General features: G+C 36.0%; 1 protein-coding gene across 1 annotated transcript in view; it reads right to left on the bottom strand.

The window, feature by feature from the left end:
- The window catches only part of STT3B (STT3B, subunit of the oligosaccharyltransferase complex (catalytic)), a 30,092-nt gene extending 11,059 nt beyond the window's left edge, over positions 1–19,033 (bottom strand). The window contains exons 1-8 of the mRNA XM_009706278.1: positions 18,930–19,033; positions 16,824–17,111; positions 15,055–15,120; positions 11,334–11,433; positions 6,624–6,722; positions 4,852–4,998; positions 2,092–2,140; positions 281–435 (exon numbers count right to left, since the gene is read on the bottom strand). Coding sequence (XP_009704580.1) covers positions 281–435; positions 2,092–2,140; positions 4,852–4,998; positions 6,624–6,722; positions 11,334–11,433; positions 15,055–15,120; positions 16,824–17,096 — 889 coding nt within the window. The 5' untranslated portion in view covers positions 17,097–17,111; positions 18,930–19,033. The remainder of the gene's footprint in view (positions 1–280; positions 436–2,091; positions 2,141–4,851; positions 4,999–6,623; positions 6,723–11,333; positions 11,434–15,054; positions 15,121–16,823; positions 17,112–18,929) is intronic.
- Between the last annotated feature and the right edge of the window lie 4,982 nt (positions 19,034–24,015).

The following is a 24,015-nucleotide window of genomic DNA, read 5'->3' as shown; positions in this document are numbered from 1 at the left end:
AAGAGCGTGCAATTCCAGCTGCAGAACAGAACCATACCGACAAACAGTCTGATCCCACCTCTTGGGATGACGTTCCATCGCCACTTCACCAACCTCTGCATTTTTATAAACGGTTTTAAATACTGCTAGGTGCAGGCAACTTTTAATAATCATCTTCAAACACATGACTTATAAACCTTTTTTAGAACAAGCCATATACCAGCTTTGAGCAAACAAAACCAAAATAGAATCAAGTTGAAGGCAAGATTTTGCAAAACAATTTTTAAATATTTTCTCTTACCAAAGACTCTTTCATCATTGATGTTTTTGATACAGAACCACAGCCCTGCTGGGAAAGTACACACGAGAATATGCAGATCAAAAAAGAAGGAAACCCATGTTGTAGGCTGATGCTCAGACACAGAGGCAATGATCGGGATGTGAATTTTCGCATACCTTTTTTAAAAAAAATTCAGTTCAAATTATTGTGAAAAGATAAAATTATTAAAACTTGTAAACATTAGGAATTCTGAAATTCATTTCAAAGGAAGCATTTCAATTTAAAATGGCAAATGCCCTATTCAGCAGAAACCTGATGAAACTTTTATACCAAAAAAGTCCCCCACTCTTACTGTATTTAGGAAGTATTTGGTGTATAGAGTTATTGAAAACACCAATATAAAGGATTATTTCCATACTAATTAAAAGAATGAAAGTTATGGATGTTTTGTTTTATTATGGCTAAATATGAAGCCAAATTCACCAAAATGAAAACATGCAGCTATGGAAGCCCCATCATTAAATTTTAAAGAGATAATCATCCATGACAGTAAGTCTACCCTAGATTTTCAACGCTGTATTTCAAAAAAACTCTCCTCTACAGAGAATACCTTCATTTTCTTAGTACAGAAAGATACAGTATTAAATACCGGACCAGTTACTGATGCTCCCACATTCTTTTAGATGCCGAAAAAAAATCAGGCCTTGTCTACACTTGGAAATACATGTCAGCTAAACAACACATCAAACACTCAGTGCAGACAAAGGACAAAACTGTGTTCTGTATTAAAGACAGCTATATGTACAGACCTAACCTGGGGTGCTACGTGACCAAATGCTGAGGTATCAAACATATGTCCTTTTCTTCACCGAGATCTAGTTCTCATTCAAAACTGTTCGTGTGTTTTAACACAATATGATTTTCTAATGTAGACAAGCCCTCAAAAGTTTAATGCTTTGTGTATCTATCTCTCTCTATATATATATGTACACACACATATATACCACTTCATTTATAGGCAAAGAACAACATCTGCATGTTCTTCAAATAAATCTGAGGCTCCTTTACTGACATCTGTTCTAGCACATTTATTAGAGTTGATACAGGATCCTGTATGAGCTGCACTTTGGAGCCTGAAAAAACCTGAACTGCGAAAGTCTGAAGTTCTCCTATCCCTGCTCTTTAACTTAAAAAAAAAATAATCTACCAATTAAATACATTTATCTGAGAAAAATATCTTCAGTTTTATTCCTGTTCTCCTAGCTAGCTAAAGAATCCAACATTGGATTTTTAAAGGTTAACCAAAACAAAAGATTAACTAACATGGGTTTTTACCCATGAAAACACACATGAATAAAGCAGAATTGTTCAGAGTAGACATCTGTATACACAAAACAGATGTATGAACATAATAAACAGGCAACGTGCAAGATCATATGTGCAACATCTTTGTGATTTCGTGCAATGTTGCGAAATGAAAATAGTCTAAGTTTAAAGCTCTTAGTAATTTTTAAATGTGTCCTCAAGTGCTGCTACAGCTTTTGGTTATTTTATGCTGAGATGCGCTACAATTTCATATAGAAAAAACCATACCATTACATGTTCAAAAACTTCCAAAGAAGCAAGAAATTTAATAGACAAATTAGCGAAATGGTCGCAAAGATCATGAAACAGTTACTACAAATGCTCTCTTTAGATAACTGATTAAAGCCTGCTATGTCCTCCTTGACTGAAATACTACATGGATTTGAGGATGAGGAGAGCAAAAGATTATTAGTTTCCAGTAGAATGCTATTGATATCTAAATCCTTATATCCTTTATCCTTACTTACCCAGTGTCCCACAATGAATAAAATCTGCCACTCCAAGGAGCAATATAACCTGAAAAAGAGAAGGGGGTAAAAACAATGCTTTTGCTGACCAGGTATTTAAATGCAATAATTTTTCTACTCCCCCAAATTATAGCACAAAATCATAGAAATTTCATTGAACTTGTAATATATGTGAAGCAGACCTACCGCATTAGGCAGGCTATAAAGTCTACCAACCATGAAGCTAGTTTTAGAACAACACACTCTTACAGGATCATATTGCACTCATTCAGTATGAAGACATGCACACCTCCAAAAGTCAAAGCAATGCAATAATAAATAAAATAATTCTCAAAGAATATGACTGATAGCAACCTATACTCCGTAAAGAAGTTTAAGAAAAAGAAAACATAATTGATAAGAAAGTACTTAACTTTTCTGAAATGCCTGAGCAGGAAACTGGGAACAATCTATAGCCATAACACTAATACTCAACGAAACGCTGGTTCACTATTGTTTCTCTGCTGATGGATCTACATGTGGCACGGAATATAAAAGCTGCTACTAGACATGCTTCACTTTTTTTTTTTTAAACAAAGCCTTTAGATATTTGAATATCATAAGGTAAAAAGAAACAGCATCATTATCAGATGAAAGATAAAAATTCTTATTAAAAATATTAGTAAGATTCTTCTTAAATTTTATTTCCACTTTCCTTGCAACTGTTTCAGCTCCCTCTGAAGACAGACACAGACAAGCTGAAATAAGAGAAAGTTAAATCCTTTTATTTATTACCCAAGTCTCTGTGCATGACAGACTAAATCTTCCCTCTATCTGATATTTAAAATTAGGATAATCTGACTGAAGGTTTTAGTTCAATATCTAGTTTAGACATTTAAATATTGTGGTTAATGTTCTACGACAAGACATATTTTTCCCTTCAATCTTTGGATGCAAAGCTTGCTCCCAAACCACTGCAGACCCAAGAAGAAGGAGCTGCCAGCAGATGGGGAACTACCAGTTGTGGTCTTCCCTGGATGTATCCAAACCATGCGATTAGATGGCATTCACCTGAGGGTGCTGAAGGAGTTGGCCAAGAAGATAACTACCCACCATCTGCATCAGGGTGATAAGGGAGGCCTCTGGTGCCTGGAAAATAGCTGATGCTACACCTCTAGGAAAGGCAAGAAGGAATATGCAGGAAACTACAGGCCAGTAACCCGAGTCCCCGAAAAGATCATGGAGCACAGCCTCCTGAAATCCATTATTAAATGCTTTTTGAACGATTTTCCTCATTTCTCATTTATAGGCTGAAGAAGAATGGGCAGGACAAACAGACCATTTGATGGGTTGAAAATTGGCTGTCCTGACAAGCTCAAAACAGTACTCAGTGGATCAGGGTCTAGCCAGTGGCTAGTGAAAAGTAAAAATATCCCAGAGGCCAAAACAGCGAAGCGTGCTAAACTGAAAAGAGTGGCTGACATGCCTTATGGCAGGCAAGACTTCAATCCAGAACCTCAACCCCCTTCTTCCAGGTGCTGCACCTGCGATACAGGGCCCAGATGCGGGCACCCTTCTGCAAGGGGATTATTAAGAAAATAGAGAGGGATCAGAGCGCTGTGAAATCGTCAGGAGTCCAGATTGCACAGCATACCAGATGCCGAGGGAATGAGGTTTGCTGCATCTGGGGAAGCAGTGATACTGATCAGTGAATTTAGCAAGTGTTGATTTCAGCTTCTGAAAAACTGCAACAGAAGACATATTTTGCTGCACACTGAGAGATTAGAAGCTGAATTTTGGTTTGATATGCCAGTCTGAAAATTTTTGCTAAGTATTAGTAGGACCTGCTCATACATACTGAAAAGCAAATCATAAACTGTCAGTCTTAGAAGACTTTCAAACAAGCAGAGATGCTAAGTATTCTTTTGGAATGATGGTATCATAATTAACAAAAACAAAACTGCTATTAAACAGTCCAAAATGTTTAACAACTGATATAAAAAAATTTTACGCCAGAAACATTGCTAAAAAGAAGTACAAGAAAGAAGTCAGTTAAAATAAAAACAAGTTATGTCTCAGGAAAGTGTTGGTTTTTTCCAAAATAAAACTCTGACCAAACAGAACTGTATTTGAGGTATAATATTAAGATCATGCAATTTAAACCAAGCAGAAGTCAATTTTTGCATGGTTAACATATATTGAGCTAGGAAAATAAGATTGCTTTTTCTTCTCCAGGGGAAGGAAGTAAGGTATTAGATCGCCAAGGAAATATATCATAGAATCAGAAGATGGCAGCGAGACATATGGGGATGGCAACCATGCAAAGACAAGCTTGTCTTTGTGAGACTGAGTAGAGCCACCTCAAAGACCGGAGGCTGAACCACAGAAGCAAAGTAGAACTTACATACTAATTCCAGTCATACAGAAATCAGATTCAAGTATTTCAGAAAGTGAACAATTGACCTTGACCTATCAATGCTATTCAGAATAGATTAGCTATATGTATCTTCATAATACGCTTTGGCTATAGTCACGTTCCTCATCCACTCTACGTTCTTACACCATTATGTGGATTATGGATAAACCTGAAATATTGGAATGATGCTACAAAGATATTTTTTTCTGCAGCCCAGAAAGAACCGTGAATTCCAACACACAGAAATATCAAGTAACATGGGCACTGGTTTGCTGTGGCATTGCCAACAACTACTTTAGACTAAACCAAATGTTGATCATCTGCTTTACCTGCTCCAAAGGTAAACTAGTTTCACATTTATTTACCTGTGTATGTCAAATAGATGACACTCAGGAATACAATACCAGCAGCTAGTGACACACCCAAGAAGAACAGTGTCTGAAATTCTTGCTTTGTTAATCTGTCTCTCAGATACTGCAAAAACGCATACGCCTGCAGCAGTGCAAAAACACCTAAAGAAAGAGGAAAATTTTTGTTTAAATGTTCAAAAGCAGTAACAGGTGTTAAAGCAATTGGCATACTTCGGCTATATTTGAATTAGAAAAAATAAACCTAAGGTACATCCTTGCATCTAAAAACGAGTGTAAAATCACTTTCTGACAAATAGCCTTTCATACTCACAGGGATGATACTTTCTTGCAATGACAGAAACTTGCAATGAGAGAAAATACTCTCCAAAACATTCTTTGCTTATTATATCAAGAGCTCCAATACCCACTGCCTAATTGCTCCCAAATTAAATTGGGGTAAGGGAGAGAATCACCTGAAAATTAGATTGTATTGATTATGACGAAAACACAGGTTAACACACCTAGACCTGCTGAAAAATTAAGACACAGACCCCAGGCAACACACAAACAAGGCTAATCTAGAAATATATGGAAATTAAGCTACTGAACAAAACAGGAGGATTTAATGAAAGAAAAAAAACAACCCACAAACACAAATAAGCATTAAGTGATACAGACAACTGAATTATATAAAGCTAGTGTTAAAACACCAGAATTCACTGGGTAAGCACCCCACACCCTCAAAAAGGCTGTTCAGAGTTTAACATTAAACCAGAACTTGGACATAATTTTTCTGTTATTCATTGCAATGTATATAATCAGATCAACCGATGATTCGTCCATTCAAAAGTGAAAATTCACTGGTAGCTGGCAGAAGAAGAAAACAGAATTCCAGTGTATGTTATTTCTTCAATTTAACAATAAATTTGAGGTGCACAATGTTGAAATTCACTAGTTCTGAACTCCTACAGAAAGACCCAAACTCTATTCACTAAATAAATATAAAATCCTTCAGATGCAAAATACGGTTTGATAATCTTTAGTCTTTCCATTATATTCAGATTGTTGAAAAAAAAATTTAAAAAAAATCTCAATTTTTAAAGTGGTAAATTTTAATGATATTCCAATTGCTGTCCCAAATACATTCTGGTAAGTGACTACACATCATAAAAAACCTAACATAATCTAACAAAGTAAACATATCACATAAACAGTGTATGCAGTTAAACATATCAGTCTTAGTGGAGGTTACTGCTGTCAAGAAACCAAGATGTCTGACTTAACTATTGAAAAATCAACTTACTTTACAGAAATAAAAATAATCAAACAAGATTGAAAGCAGTTATTTAAAAATCAGCCTCCTGATCAATAATTTAAGTCAAACCCACTTTGAAAAATTACAAAAGACTATCAACTCTAAACCCAAATTGCTCAGTAAAAACCGTGTTTGCCAATAAGGAATGTTTCAATTGTACAATGCTTGAAGGCAACATCATATTGCAACACAGTAGAGATTATCAATGTGTAAAATAAGCGCTTCTGTTTGTCAGAATGCGTAACCGATCCAGTGTTATGGAGGCATTTTACCTCTATTACCTCACACAAAGATGGATAATGCGTCAATTGGGAAGAAAACTTCCCTACAGACACTACATTGTTGCTCTTTTTCTTTAACAATTTGGTTTGTTAGTACGTGTTCTTTCTAATACAAGGACACAAAGCCACAAGAGTTTGAAGTTTTCTTGTGCTAAGCAGGCTGTTTGGAAGCTGACATTTTATTTTCTTACCTGCTGCCGCCATGTGTTCACTTGTTCTAATTGGCTGAAATCCCACAAAAGGTATCTGCATGGATAATATTAACCCCACGATGTAGAAAGTGCTATATGCTGGGAAAAAAGAGCGAAGAGAGGGGAGGAAGAGAAAGGTGGGAAGAAAATGAATACACACATTTCAAAAAGCATCAGTTCCATAGCATCCTCCATCCTCCCCACAGCTTCAGTGACACTGAAACAGAACCGTATCATTCTAAATATTTCAGCCATCCTAATTACTTTTTCCTCCTTTCACTAGGATAAACCTGCCTATTGCACCCAATTTTAGAGGAAGTAGCAAAGTATTTTTGTTCCTAACGGCACTGGGTTTTTTTCCTCCTAGGGAAATAAACCATCTACTGAAGATGTTCTAGCTTGAAAATAGTTTTCTCTTCCCATCTTGTTTTCATGGGCCATGGATGGGGGAAGAGCTCTCAGATAACAAGTGACAAAAGCAGCTTTCTATACGAGGACAAGTTGAAGGAACCAGACCTCAAAGAAGCAAAACGTTTAAGAGTCCACTACCTATTTAGAAAAGGCAAAGAGGTATGCTTGCTCTTTTTTTAATCTAAGAGCAGAGGCACACCAAGAAACTGAAAAGCAATGGAATTAAAAATTAATATTAAGTATATATATTAATGGATCTGTATCAACCATGGGGATTCATAATCCCCAGAAAGTAGAGGCCAAGAACATCATTAATATTAATATTAGTATTAATAACATGAATGATTATTATGCACCAAGATTCACATACTTTATTTTGACAGTGTTTTGGTCCTCAGTATTCCAGGGTGAAGAAGTAGAGAGGGTGGGAAGAGAGAAATACCAACTCTGAACAGCCACGAGTCTGATGACATTTGAAATAACCAGCCAACTTAAAGTCCAAATGAAGTTTGGTCCCTTCAGTGGCAAACAGCAATAATCCACCTTCCAGATTTTTAAACACTCTTACTGTCTTTGTTATGGCCTCGATCCTTTGCTAACCTCCATGAGAACAGGTTTGGGGAGCGCATCATTTACCAGTGCTATTGTTTCCATAAACCTGTGTGGTCTCATTGGGGCATTATGCACCCAGGGTACCATATGCTTTCCAGAAGTCACAAAAGTGACTTGGATGATACTTCCAACCACTTTCTCTCTTCTCAGGTGTATTCTTTCAAACATCTGTATTGCACTACTTGGCCTAGCCACTGATCTATGCCCTCTTATGTCACCAAAACACATTTTTGCTGTAGGAAGCTCAATTTTTGAAAAATTCACTACAACATTAATCATTTACTGTACCATGAAAGTGTTACAACACTGCCATCCTGTGGAAGTCCAATGATTGGCATAAATCACTACCTCTCATGTTTGTTAGACCATTGTCAATCATAATTTTTAAGCCTAGTCTTGCAACTGTTATACTTTCTATGCCTACTTGTCTCCCCCCCCACACCCCACCGATGCCTTACTCCCACTTCTTTCAAACAGCTATCGCATATGTGTGCCTGGTATTGGGAAAAAAAACCCAAACCAACGGCAATTTACACAGCAACACAATTTTTCTAGGAACTCAGATATATCAAGGGGATACATCATCACAAACTTTCCATGTTCCTTTACGTTCTACTGTTTGCAGGGTCTTTGTAAAACCAAGAAGTTAATTTTGATTCCTGTAAGCTACTCTCATGGTTATAACTTTGACTAGGTCAAGAACCAAAACATTCTGACCTACTGTGGATAAACTCATTTTACAAACAATTTTAGTTGCTCTACACTGCATAAACACAGGAAGAACCTACTGAAAAACCTCTCCAGAGAGTCCAATCAAATACTTGGCCGCATACTTTCAATTAACGGATTATAATCACCAGAAATAAACACTCATCATCTGAAGTTTCAGAATACTGAAATAGTTGATATAAATATATGCCTGCTGACTATTTAAATTATAAAATCCAAGACATAGAACAAGGAATTACAGACATTAAGTTTTAAATTCTGGAAGATCCTTAAGTGTTTTGTTACTAAATATTCTGAAAAGTATACAGAACTTTAAAAAATTGTGCAGAAGAAAAAAATTCAAATTGAAGTGAAAATTACCAAGTCTCTTAAGTGTGCAAGCATGACTTAAATCTATCTTGGTACCTTTCCAAATGTAAAACCATTTATTTTTTTTAAACACATGATAAACTACAAGAAAAACTACAAGTAAATAATAGAAAATAATATCAGTGGTTCCTGTATCTGAATAAAGAGGTTATTTACCTACACAAGTGCTGCTAATATACTGGAATTGTAAGCACTTGTTCTTAATTTTTAAGCTAGTAAGATCCGAACAAAAGGTACTGACCAGTGTCAAGACAAAAAAAAACCCCACCAAAATGAAAAAACACTGCTTAAGCTTTCAAATGTTGGTAGCATGATCACCATTGACGCCAAGTGGGTCAGAAGCCATCTGGCTGATAAATTCATCTGCCTGCAAGCCATAAACTATTTTAAATTTGGCAAAAAGTTCACGTTCTGGGAAATTTTTACTCATTAAGTGATTCTGAATTACACTGGCAGGCATATCAGATCATGTCCCATTAACCTCTTCTTTGGTGTATGAACAGCCATATGAAAAGTATATACCAGGAAACCATCACTATTTTTAAAAACTTGGTGCGGCTAATTATTGTTCTCTACATTTATGTTACTATGTTAGATTAAACATTCATCCATTATAAAAGTTAGGCTCGGGCTAGTTTAAAATAAAATTAAGCAACCGATCTAGAGATTAAAAACCCCCAAATCCTCGGTAATAGGAAAATGGATGCAGATTTTACTAGCTACTGTCAGCTGACAATAGTTTACAAAAGTTTTAGCTGCACATTGGTACTTTTTTGAGAATTATGAGACTGCTGCAGGCACACTAGCAACTGTGTATCACACAAACTCCAAAAATATCTTTATTTCCCCTATTTCGATGAGCTTTTGTAAACTCTTCTCCCTATCTGAATAGTTTGGAAGTGAAACACGCCCAAATTTCCTCTCAGACGTGCTTGAACATTCTTACCTGTTTTACAAAAACATCCTGTTAAACAAACCTAGAAATCGCATACTAATGCGAGACGTACAGACTTCTCCGGGTGTTAAGGCTTCTCACGAAAGCTTAATTTAAGCCCGCAGTTGGAAAGAAACAGCAGAGCAGCAATCACATTTTCATTCTGACAACTCTGCTGAAGTACATCTCCCTCACAGCTGAAGGGCAATAACATCTCCAAACACCCTAGCTATTTGCAAAACAAACGCCTGCCAAAACCTTTAATTCATATGAACCTGCAGTACTATTTTCCCCAGATGAGCTCAAAGATTAGTTCATTGAAAGCTGAAAAAGCAAGAGTACATCTTCTTTATTGTTTCTGGTTACCATATTGCTTCAGGATTTTATAATTAGTAGATTTCATTTTCTCTTGCCTAACTCACAGAAATTTGAAAATGAAAATATTCGATAAAACATTTTTAAAGGCAAAACAAGATAAATTATCTTCCTCTTAAGTTATGAAGTAGTAGTTAATGAAGAACTTAAGTAATACTAACATTAAAAATTAAAGATGGGTTAGGGTTTTGTTTTTTTTTTAAAAAAAGAATTTCCATCTGTGAATTACATAAATAGATTAACAAAGAAGCACAAAACCAATATTTATAGTTTTGATAACAAAAATACAAAACTGAACTTGAGTAAATTGAGTAATTATTATAGTATAAAATGGTTCAAATATGTATGTAAATATAGTAATTTGTCTAGCAGGCACTAAAAAAAGCACTAAAATAATTAAAAATACAAAGATAAAACAGTATTAAAGTATATTTACAAATATGAAATGTCCTGTGATACTACACTTCAACTCATACTACGGTCTCAAACTATCTATTGTAAAGATTTCACATTAGGGAGTCAAAAATGTTCTAGCTAACTTATAAACCTTTGAATACCCAAATTGCATATTATTTATTTCATTCACACACCTACACCACAGCCAACTGATTTAACTGGTGAAGTCTCTGTAAAAACAGTCTACAGAGTATTTAAATGTTAGGCAAATCAATTAAAAAAAAAAAAAATCAGTCTCCTAAGATGACTCTTCACACATTCCCGAAACTGGAAGGAAGGCTGACCCATTAACCCAATAAAATCTTAAGGATTCACGCGGAGTGGACAGACACTTTTTAGCCCAGGTTATATAAAATATACATGGCTGCTTAAAGTTCCCTATGTCTTTTCTCATATATGTCACACTATACTTACTATATATCTGCATAATTTCTGCTGCACAACTTTTTAAAAATATCAATTGTTTAACACACTATGAAAAGACAAAAATATGAAGCATTGTTACAGGCACACATATAATACATATTAAAATATATTAAAGGGATTCTACAAATATCAAACCATCTAATTATGTTTTTCAGTGCACTAGAAAGGAGAAAATTAATTAGCAGCTACATATATGAAATTCTGGAAATGTGAGTGTGTTTTAACTCCTTATTTCCATGTTGTACAGAATAACCAACTACTATCAGTAATTAAATTCATAAACTGCAACCTGATACGCAATTACTTAATTCCCACTTGATACAAAACACATCAGTATAATTAATTTCCTTTCTTGTGATTAAGCATTTGAGAATGACTGTTCAATAAATAAAACTTACCGATGTAGACCCTCCTGCTGTATCTCTGCATCAGCAATAGAACAAACACATGCAGTGGAATAAGGTTGATGATGAAAACATAACCGCCCCATGCAGAGACCTGTGAGAAATAGAATAGGAAATTAGATCTGAAAATATCTGCAGATTCTTAGGACAGCCAATGATGGATTTAAACATCCTGATGGTCTAATAAGAAAACACAAACCCCATGTACACAAGCAGTCAGAACTACTAGTAATACCACCAGAACCTTTCTCAATAGTTATTATCAAAAAAAGAAAAAAACCAAAACACCAAACAACAAAACCCTCACAAATCAAAGACTTTTGAAATGGGCTGGTGGATTTTCAAGGCTATCCTTCCTGTATCTCCCCCTCCTCCCAAGCTAATCTGGTCACGCTGGCAAACCTGAATGTGATGCTGGGGGCTTTTTCCCCCATGGTGAAGGCTGCAGCACAAGGCAGCAGTACGACTCTCATGTAGGACCACAAATTTTCCTTTGACATACAAATTTAGCACCACACTCCGCACTTTCTGGTGGGGACGGGGAACAGCATCTCCAGCCAGAGAGGAGAAACGGAGCAAGGTACCCCTCTGGGAGCAGAACTCCTGGAGCAAAGCAGCCAACGCAGGCTGCAGCATAAAGAAAGAAACAAAAGGAAGGGGGTGGATGCGCAGGGAAGCAGGGCTGAGCACTGTGGGATGGTGTACAAAAATATCGTGGATATCACAAACCTGTAGTAACAGCAGCACTTGAGAAGTGCTGGTATGATGTGCTTAGAACTGAAACACTACAGTGTTATCAATATATCACAGATTGCTGGTTTAGATAAAGATTTAATGGGCTATCACGACAACGTGATATCTAAATTTCTAACATATTTAGAAGGGCTAATGTTGACTAGACAATCTGTATTTTAACACATGTCCTCCTGTCAAATTACAGTCTAGACTTCTCCCATATGTACCATGCCTACCCTAGATCTTCATTTTTAGAATGCAGTAGCCAGTGTGGTTTTCACTTTAGTTGTACTTTAGGGCTTAGATTCATATAGATATTTTTAAAGCCCTAGAATCCAAAAAGAAACCCAAATGACTATGTTCTACAGAACAGATTCTAAAATAAGGACGAGGCCAAGTACTACTGGTTTTGGATACTAACACTACAAAACCCAGCATTTCAAAATTTGGGGTAATGGATTCAGACATTGTTTCACATTGTTGTGAACAGAAATCTTCTAAGTTTTCTAGAATCTCGTTTCAGATTATCGTGATCCTATTGCCAAATTACTAGTATGAAGTATCATGGTTTACACAGGCAAATTTATTTAATGGGAGAAAATATTACATGAAGACAGGCAAGACAGAATAGAATAAGAACGAATGTGCAATTAGGACACTGTCATATTTAGGGAAAGGTTTGAATGAAGCAGGTAGCAGACAGTTCGTATGGACCAGAGACCTGCATCTCTAATTATCAAAATATTAAACCAAATCAAAGCACTGAAGATTGTACTGAACTGAAGATGCACTTTGAACTTTTCAAACAAAACTGAGGCATCCTCATAGATTGGCAAAAAGAGTGGAAACATGCTATTACTCCTACAAGGATAAAGCTTTGTTATATTTTGCCTCCTTGTCATAAAAAAAAAAAAGCGCTATCCTAAACAGAAGTTGCTGAAGTCAAATAAATGCTAAAAATATAAATGCAAGGAAAAAAACCCTTCTCCTTACAGAATGCAATACAATGAGTCAAATTACCACAGTGACTTAGGTATATATTTTAAGCAGATTTAGTTATCAAGAGAGATTTCTGTCAGTCCATGCAATATCCGTTCCTCCTTCAAGGAGCTGTTCCACAAACTCCCCACGCAAAGGACTGGCTCTTACTATCTCAAAATTGTGTTTTCATTTAATTTTCAACTTACACTGAAAACATAACTTATTCCATCAGAGAAAGACAAATGCATACTACATAATAAACAGTACAATTATGCTTTCTCCTAAAAATTTACCTAAGCAAAATGTCTAGAAGGGCATCTTAACAAAAGTCTTTCCTAAAGGGAAATACAATATACAGAAAGCCACCACCAGGGATGAAGTAGGTACACTCTGCAAGCAATAAAATTCTATCATCTAATCACCAAGGCTAAGCTACAGACAAATCTTAACCTTTCACTTGAAAGGAAAATAGAAGAAAAAAACATTAATTTACATTCAAGGATTGAGTGTCATGATGATGATGACATTGTTTCCTGAAGTTCTGTCACCATGCATGCTCTAGATCACATTCCCTCCCCTCTCGTACTATCCCACAGACCAAAACACTAGTCAGGCTAAGATGGGAAGAACTTGTTATTGTGTGATTTTTCGGCAGTAAAATTGTAAGAGTATTGTGTTTGTTATCTGCATATTTATGAAGAGCACTTTTAGAGGATCTTGCCAATAAATTGGCACAACATAAAAAAGACCAGTATATAAATATAACAATTCAAAAATTTACTTGCCTGATTTTGTACTGCACCTAAGTCTGTACCAAAGCTACAGGATCTCTTCACTGTAATGCTACATAAACAGCAATGCTGTGTATAAAGCAGTGGCTGCTTATTTAATGACTTGGCAAAAAGGAGGAGAAACAGGGGAGGAAATAAGTGTACTCTTAACAGGAGATAGCGATCCTCTTTGGCGACATATACAGAGCTATAATCTGTACTCTCTACACAGCAAAGATCTCCCAGAAAATCCAATGCACATTAAAGCTAGAGGAAATCTAGGCAGCATCCAGATAACCTCTGAATTAACCTTGTACTTTAAATTAAGACATGAAAAACAGTTCGTAAGTTCCTTTTTCTTGCAAGCCTAGTTACCTGACTGTAGAAAAGCAATGTCTGAGACCTCAATCTTAACTGACACCAAGCAATTAGCCTGACTGTCCCACCACTGGCTATTTTGAGACTAATTTATTTTTCACATAGCCACAAAAAAAAAAAAGAGTTTATCAGTTAGGGGAAAAAAAGGACCTTTGACTGATTCATACAAGAAAATTCTTCAAGTCTAAGGTTTCAGAAGATGGAGGAGAGGGGAAACCAATTCCCTCCATTTTGCTATTAGTTTTATCTCCTCAATTTTACTACTATTCTTCTCCTCTGTTAGCCCTTAGGAACAGCTCTGCAATAGCCTCCATTTTCATAGATGGAAGAATGAAAACGGACTTCATGATCATTTAACCTGACACTGAATTCATTCAGCAGCTCTGGTGGTAAGCTTTACTTTATGGCATAATTATAACCAAAGAAATAGTTTTTAAAGTTATATAAGTGTAACTTTGTCCATAAATTTTAAATATTATTATTGCATTTCAGTAATAATGACACACAGACACATGAATATCAAAATTCCACCTTAATTCACCTGCACAAACCCGAAAATCTCACTGAATCAGAGTACCTATTCACAGCATAGGATAAATGTGTACATAAAGTTATTATACTTAAAGAGTTTTTTCAAAAATTGTTCTGTGTTTACTTAAATACTTTAAATTTCAAAATATTTATTATGTCCTTTTACTCATATATTTAAGGTTTTAATATTAATATGAAGCAACAATTTTATATTACAGCTCCAACAAAGATTAAAATCTCCTTCTTCTGTTCTTCGTCAACATATGGATTACGTAAGCCCTACTCAAATAGTTTAGCTATTATGTATATAAAAGGCTTACCATGTAAAAGTAGGATAGACAGCAGCAGATTGTCCAAAAGACCGACCCAGTTTTCACAGACTTCACCTTTAAAAATAACCAAGTACTTATGAATGACAAGCAAATACTGGACAATATTCTAAAACAACCGTCAAGAGAACTTCTTTGTCATTATCAAGCTACACTTGTATGCTTCCTGAACCAATGTCCATAAATCCAAACCAAAAGTGCAATTCATTCACACACAAAACACCTTATACCTATCTCTCTAGTTAAAGCAGAGCAGGATGCAATGCAACTCTCTGCTTCATGATCTGAGGTAGAAAATAGTTGCAACACCTCTGTGCTACTTTCTCCAAGACATTAGGGCACTGTGTAATTCAAAGTGTAGACTATCCGTGCCTTACTTTAGCTGGCATCAGACTCAACTCTGCAATTATAGATAAAAGAGCTATTCTGCAATTTTGAAAAACTCACTTAAGGTTAATGAGAGCATCCAGATACTACTAAACATTTAGCAAGATCCATAAACTGGCCCAGGAGTACGACTTTGTCCACAACTGATGGTGGTGATTGTGGTGTGGGAAAATAGGAATGAAAAAACAACATTAAATAAAGCTAGAAAGGTATCTATAAAACGTATTTGATTCACACGGAATTCTACAAAAGTAGATGCAAACATTATTGCACTATGCAGTTTGAGTTCCATAAGAACAGATAACTGCTATAATGTCTCAGTTACAATAAAGTAACAACGTAGGTTGACTCTATTATTGTTATCAAACACAGCACACCTTTACAGCTGCACTTTATTCCAAGTCCAGATTTAAAAAAACCCTCCATTTAAGTAACACCAGTCACTCAGTCATGAAAAACTTGAATTCCCTTCCACGATACTCCTCCCAACAATATCCCAAATTTGAAATATTCTAAAGCTAAAAAAATTGTGAGTATGCATCTGCTTATGAAAAGCACAACTCTCGACAAAATCATGGGAAAACCTGCAATGACCATGTACACACACATAGATGCTCAAAATGAAAAGTCTATGCATTCAAGGAAGACACAAGGGACAGTACCATACAGTGCCAACGCTGAATTAACAATATAGTTACGTATTTGTGATATTTCCAAAACAGATGCAACAGTCCAGAAAAACCCCAGCTTGCCTAAATTCCTTCATACAAAACTGCATTACAGATGCAATTCAACATGCAGATTAAGGAGTGACAGGCAAGCTGCACTAGCAAGTAGGCTAATTAAAACACATCATATATATTTACTTTTTTTCCTTTTAAAGCATGCAAGCAATATTAATACCTCGCTCTGGACAGCTTTGGTTATTTAATTTGGATGCTTAAGCCGAACCCCAGATCCTACATACCTCTCCAGAAGCACTTTATACTCAGAGTCTACTGCTTTTCACCAGCTAAATAAGGAAGCTAAAATTTGATGCTCACATAATACTAAGACCTCCAAAATGAAAACCAGAAACAACCCTGCTGTCTGCTTGAAGTGTATAGACTTATCGTCAGCAGCATTATTATTACTACTACTATAGGACACACATACTTCAGCTGAACAGTACTTTTACATAGCCAACTAAAGAGCATGATTATGGAGTGGTTCAGCTCATGTGACTTCTCAGTACTTGCCTGATCAAGAGCCAAGGGGAAGAGGGATGAGAGGGAGGAAAATCAGAATTCAATGGATTCTAAGAAAAATCAGTCATTTGGTTGGAGGAGGAACCAAAAAACCTTTCCAAAGCAAAAGACTCAGCAATTACTTACCCATAAATAGTATGTGAACTGCAGTGCAAAAATAGCTATGCCTTCATTGTCAAATGATCCTGCTACTGATCGGGATATGTAACCTGGAACTATGGCAATAAAACAGGCAGCTAAAAGCCCTGCTCCCTGGTTCCATAGTTCTCTGGTGAGCAGGAAAGTAGAAATAGCTGTAAGGCCGCTAAAAACTGGTGCTAGGAACACACATACATCTCTTATATGGACTGTCACGTTAAGCATATTTAAAATCCAATGTATAAGGCCTGCTGTCACCATCAGTCCTGGGTATACCTAAAAGGAGGGGAAAAAAAAGAAAAAAAAAACCACAACCCACTAGGTTATTGCAGAAACGATCATGGTAGGCTTATTTGCATAAAATTTGCAATGAAACAGTCATTTCTTAAGCTGATATAAGCAGTGAGCAGGTAAAGCTAATGGAATTATTTTAATACTACTTTAATCATGTTTTGACAACACCGCTGAATACCAGAGGTTCTTTAAATTTTATCCAAATGCTAACAATTACATATAATCCACTTTGTAAATGAATAAGCAGCATACAGATAATATCCTGTCTTGCCTGACACTTATCATATAACGAAAAGAATTTTTTGTTAAGGTATGGAAGCAGAAGCTAAAATTTGCAAGGGAATTTCAAGCCAGCTAACAGCTTTAAGGAAAAAAAAAAAAATCAAACCCCCAAACCCCAAGACAATGAGAAGAAACCCAACAACATTTCCCAGCCCTACCCATTTTCCTCCAAAATATACCATGCCACTCTTTCATTTCTTTTTACCCATGGATAAAGAAAATGTGCATCAACAAAGTATTTTTTTTTAAGCTGAAAAGCTGACAGTCAGTCAGTTGAGTATTATATATTTCCAAGACATCTGTAGACATCTTTGGATACAAAAGATTAAAATAAAGTCCTACAAAATTGAATTAAGATGTCCTCTAGGAAATGTAGCATAGACTTACACACATCTATTGAACCCATCATACAATATTGGAGAACTTTAAAATATTCTTAATAGGAATGCTACCCTCCCACATTTATCAACATTAGAAAAAAATCAATATGTACTAGGAAAGTTAATATGTACTTCACCTGCCTAGAAAAGTTAATATGTACTTCACCTGCCTTAGTTTCTTTCAAAAGCTAAGAAGGGCATTGTACTGAATTAAACTAACAGTCGACAGAATGATCCCTTGCATATATCCCTGAGAGCTCGTTTTCAAGATAAACTATTAAAGCCTAATATACCATGTGACTTGCAAAATAATGTATGCAATCAACATTTCAATTCTATTTCCTAAGGGGTTTTTACTTCATATAAGACAGGCATGGAAAAACCACATATATGCATCACATAAAAAGTCTCAATTATCTCTAAGATACTGAAACAAATGGTGAGCTAATTGTTACAAAAAGCTTTGTAAATGCATTTAAATAGTATGTACTGTAACTAAAAAGTTTTAATGCACTTTCATACATTAAGTAACACGTGCCCGTGTTACTTAGTGTTACTAAAGCTATCCTATCAATGAACGGTATTTGTATTCTGATTTGATAATATTGTTTCATACACCTTTCCTGTCTTGTAACGTGCAACAATACCAATCTTACCTACTCCTGATGCTTCATAGAGCTGCCCCACTGACTTAATTTCAAAAGGTCTTTTTCCCAGTGAAATCCTAACATTTTGCATACTCACATGAAGTCCACTCAACATATACCATTGGATTAAAACTTGTGCCTTAAGAAATGTAGATAACTCTTTTTAATTTTTTTTTTCTTTTTTCACTTCATGTACCAGAATTACAGGAGTCATAATGTCCTTATTTATTACTATTAGAAGTTCATATGTAATGAAGTAAAACTCAGTTCTGTATTTCTTGTTCACAGTATGCTATTGGAAAAAGACTAAAGCAGGCTGACTTACTATCTTAGTTCCTGCAGCTAAAAATTAAAACCATCTTGCTACTCCCTCTGCAGTAATTTGACAATTAAAAGCATATTTTATTAAGATTCTCCAATCTCAAACTTGTATTGAAAGTTCAAAAAAACTTACTCCAAAGTCATCTTTAAGTTATTATCACAATACTTACAGTTCCACCTACTATTCTTCCCAGTGGATACCATGCTCTTTCATCAAACCAATTTAAAAACTCATAAAACCCATGGGATGCAAGATGATGTGTTGATCTATAGTTAAACCTAGAAAGAAATAGAAGAAAGAAGGAAGGGGAACATAAAAATCAAGAACCTAAGTTTTAGGAATACCTTAAGTCATCTGTTTTCTAAGACCTACAAAGTAATTGAACTTTAGCGTCTCGTTTAGTATACAATTGTCCTCTCTACATCTGTAGAGTTTTACAGTAAATTACTAAGCTTTCAGTTACTAACAACTGTATTTTCTTCATTGCTACAGCCAGTACATATACACAGATGAAATGTTACAGGTTTAGGTTTTTTATTTCTGTAAACATTAAAAAAGTTTTCTACACTCTGACAAACACTCCTGCAATTTTCTGCATTCCTTTTTAAAGCTACTTTTCAAATATAGTCTATCAACCAATCATTCAACACAGCCAGAATACCACTTAGGCAGAATTAAGACGATGGAAGAATCAATGCAAGATTCCCATTCCGAGACTGGATAGCTACCCAGTACATCTGCTGCTGCTCTATTTCATATAACACTGAGAGGTGGCGTAACGTAATAACATGCAACAAAGGGAATCAGTCCATTTCTTCACACTATCAAACTAATGGCCTTGACATATTCCCTTCTTTCAATCAATAAGAATCTACACAACGTAGAATCTATGTAGATGAAGTTTCACCTTCAAACTTTGTACATTCTCTGCTGCAGAAAATTCCGTGTAGAACAAAAGCCCTCCCATGCATACCTTCAGTTCAGTCTTCCACATTGCCCATATAGCATTAAAAAACATCGATGGATTGCCATCAAGGCATTAATCTTCCACTTTTCTGGCACATAACTTTTCCAACTTCGTAAACATCAGATAGCAAAACCTTTCAGCTATTACAAAGTCCATTAACTCTTCAAATTAGGTACCAGACTGCTGTGAGAAGAACTGCGGTGCATGCCACCCTTTCATGATCATTCAAAAACCAAACTAACAAGGCTACAGGTATTGATGCTGTAAAGTTTTGTAAAGAAAATTTAGGCTTAGAAAAGCATGAGTGAACACCACTTCTGAAACAAGTAACACCCTCCTAACAGATATTCTAATTGGAATTTAGATAACAATGTGAAATGCATTAGTTAAAGAAGTATTAAAGGTTATATTCATTAGTTAAGTAGAAGTTCAGATGACTAAATGGAACACTGTAACCGACAACAGGTTAGATGTGCAAACCACCATGAAAGACTTCCAAAGACAGTTAGTGTTCAAGACTAGAAACTCTTAAGTATACTTTTCATTTTGTCTATTTTAGGAAATTACCCACTTATATTAGTAACAGGCATCACTTCTAACACAAATTTTAAAATTACATCAAATTCTTTCGTACATCTAGGATTCCCAAAATATCCCAGGTTTACTTTGAACTAATTCATTTCAACAGAATAAAGCTAATGTCATTCAAGACTGTAAGACCCATCAAGTTATTACTTGTTTAATCAGTACAAGTCTAGTATCTGAAGTACAACCACACAGAGGTCATGAGCAAATTTCTTCATCTACGCAGTGAAAGAACAAAAAGAATTGAAATTCAAGTCCAGATGTCGGCAAACTTGCATGCCTCCACTGACTGAACTATCACAACATCAGTCAAGTGACACTAAAAAAACCAAAAATCAGTAAATAAGAAATATAGCGCAGTATTTTCAGGAACACTCTCTTACGTGTTAAATAAGCAGTTATATAGGATACATTAACTGATAAAACTGTAGACTTTCAACAGTAATCATGTTTCTATAAGAAAATTCCACAAACATCAGTCATTCTGACCTAGAAATTTTTGTATCAAATAGCAATGTGACATTTGTTTCTAATAAGCCTGCAACTATTCCCATTTGACTAGATTTCTAAATATTAATTAATTCTCCAGTTCTGAACTGTCAACTATAATGTGATTTATGAAATGCTGTACCTGTAAAATTAGCCTCTTATCTTAGTATAACAAGGTCTATTGTTAATTTGTTTAGTGCCAAGTGCCTGCGGTATGGTACGAGACAAAGCAGGAGTTCCATGTTGCCCAGGACGCATACAATCCAGCCAGCTCTGGACCAGACTTAAAATGCACTGAAAACCCAGTCAATGTTGTTACCCTGAAACTTTAAAAAGGAAACAGGAAAGATATTTACTAACATGGATTACTTTCAGATTTTTAAATCATGACTCAAACTCACAGCGGCTACAGAAGTATGACTAATGTCTACTTTTAGAGCATTAAAAGATTAGTTAAACAAATGAAATAGGCAAGAAGAATACACATTGACATTCTCCTCATGTTTCGAACCAGTAAACCTTCATAACTGACTTCCGAAGGAAGTGAACAACTGTCTTGTACTTTGGCAGCATCCCATTAAGTCTTTAATAAGAATGAATTGCTACCCAAAATTGAAAAGCAACATAACAGCATTCTACTTCTACCACTCAAGAGGTAAGAATTTAATCTTCCCTCCTAATATGCTTTTGGATAGATACAAATCTACTAACCCCTTCTTTCAAAAAGGGATTGATTCTTTTGCCACAAATGAAAGTATGCAGACACAGCTGGGTGTGTCTTTACAGCAGAAATTATTAGCAATACTATAGGTACATCAATTTTTCACTGTGAGAAGATCTATAGATCGAAATAACCTTCTGATGACAGAAACCTCAAAAAAAGTATTTAGAAGCTTAGCTACAGCACCTCACTTTGACTTTTAAAAAAGAAAAAAGTGTCTATTTTACCTCCCATTAGGTAACCTGCAAACAAAAAGAAGTTAAAATGTAAATATAAACATATGTGTACATAAGGAGAAGCTTGATGAGTAATGGTGCATATCAAAGCCAGCTTCAGGCATTGACGAAGTGGCAGCAATGGGCAGTGCCCCAAACAGCTCGGTCTAGCAATCATACAATGCCAGCATTATGCTCTGATTCCGCTTAACTGCTTCATTGTGCTCGACTCCTTTAGGGACAAGCCTGAACCTTGTAAATTTTCCCTTTTTGACCAGAATGGAGAGAGCCGCTAACAAACAGTGAGTATCACAAACCAGAGTCGCACAACCTTCTTACTATCTTGGTACTTTTCAAACCGCGTTTGAAACGCAGCACAGTGGTATTATATTTCTACAGCAGTACTGTCACGGTATCTACGACTATCTATAGGTTTCACAGCAACGTAAAACAGCCCTGGGAAATATCAGAAAAAGTGCCGCCTTTGCCTATGCCCGCATCAGGAGATTGAGGGGCTGCAACCGAGAGAGGAATCAGAATGGAGACAAGAACAGCCACTGCTGGGTGGGCGTTGCATTTCAGGCTTGGGTGTCGCTACCTTCCCCAGTCCTCCCATCACCAGCAGCAGCAAGAATAGGTGATATTTTGGGTTTTTAAACCCTCTTTCAGACTGGCTACACATCAGCCAACGAGACACAGAACTGGAGTATGCTGCTGGTTACAGTGACTAAATAGGATGCAGTACTATGTGTCAGGACCAGACTGAAGGAAAGGATCCCTTTTCTCCCACCCTCAACCCTCACACCCATCTGATCTTGAGGTATGGGAACTGTTCACCCATCTCCCAAGATTTCCTCTCATCCTCCCTCATCCCTTTGAGGCAAGTCAATTCGAGACAGACTTGAGAAGAATAAAGAACAAAATTATGTGAAGTACATGCCTAAATATGAACTTAGCTTGAAATACTAGATGAATATTCAAGTTCTCAGTCCATGTTGTGAAGAAGATACACACTTGCTAACATTCAGCAGAGAAGAGCTCTTAAGGACCTGACTGACTAACACCAGTAAGCACTGACTTTTCTTATTTTAGCTGATGTTCTACCAGGAAAAGTGATGCTCTGCTGTTCTCCTTGCCTCTTTCTGTCAGGTCTGTAGTTGGAACTGTCTCCTCCGCTGAGCTAAGCTCTAAAGGAATCATCAAACAGTCCTAAGCCTTTCTACATTTCAGAATTCAAAGTCCCAACCACCAAATTAGGCTGGTATTGTAGTTTGAACCTTCTGCGGGATGCTCTAATGATCACAAAAGTCCTCTATGCATGGTATCATTAATTTTGTGGCACTATTGGAGATAACTCATCTTCAGTTGTCTACTGAACCAACTGCAATATAGGTAATAAAGATATGGTTCTCCTTTTCAAAGCACATTTCAATTTCAGCATAGAACAGAGCACAAGCAGCAACATCAAAATAACTGAGCAGAGGCATAGTTTTTTTTTTAGTAGCAACATTCATTTGGAAAGCTTAACTAGGCAACTTGCAAAATAAAGCCTGTAAAGTTTTCAGTTACATGTTATGTACTGTTAATACATGATCTTAACTATCTGTTTATGCTTGGGTTTGATTTTCATTCCACTGCTTTTTTGATGACAAAGTAATGCTGTGAGATGATTAGTTAATGCTAGTCACGGTGATCACTCGCACTATCCAGGAGCTGTGGAATTCTCCAGCACTTCACAGCAACAATCACTGCTATATTTATAAGGAGCAATTTATAAATTTATTTATTTGGCTTTGACATTATTAAGTTAAATAGTACTTTTGTCAAGGAAATACTAAACATAAACATTCAAATAAAATTCAGCCTACTGAGAAAGTAAGAACATATAGAAAAAGTGCACTCGTACAGCAACGCAGTTACTTCATCCAGATCTTAACAACATTTAAGGCAAATTACACTGACGGCGATGGAATTCATTTGACCGTCCCATGACAGAGCGCAAGATCAGAGTGTTGCTGCTTGTGGGAATGTTGACTGTCTAAAACCCTATCAATTTCATGCTACTACTGCCCCATCATCTAGACTTTTTTCCTGGCATTTTATAGCCATCTGAGAATATGTAACCTCCTTACTAGCAGAATCTGTTGAAAATTTTCTAAGCCTGTAATTATAAAGGCTTCTGTGCTCTAAAAGTCTTCAGCTGCAGATGCACAAAATTTTCACATCTGCAAACTCAGAAAAATGACATGATACAAACTAGCTGTGAATGCTACAAGCT

Source organism: Cariama cristata, unplaced genomic scaffold (assembly GCF_000690535.1).
Source record: "Cariama cristata isolate BGI_N322 unplaced genomic scaffold, ASM69053v1 scaffold23198, whole genome shotgun sequence".
NCBI classification, from domain to species: Eukaryota; Metazoa; Chordata; class Aves; order Cariamiformes; family Cariamidae; genus Cariama; species Cariama cristata.
Note: the sequence above shows the minus strand (reverse complement) of the source record. Positions and strands in the feature narration are given on the sequence as shown.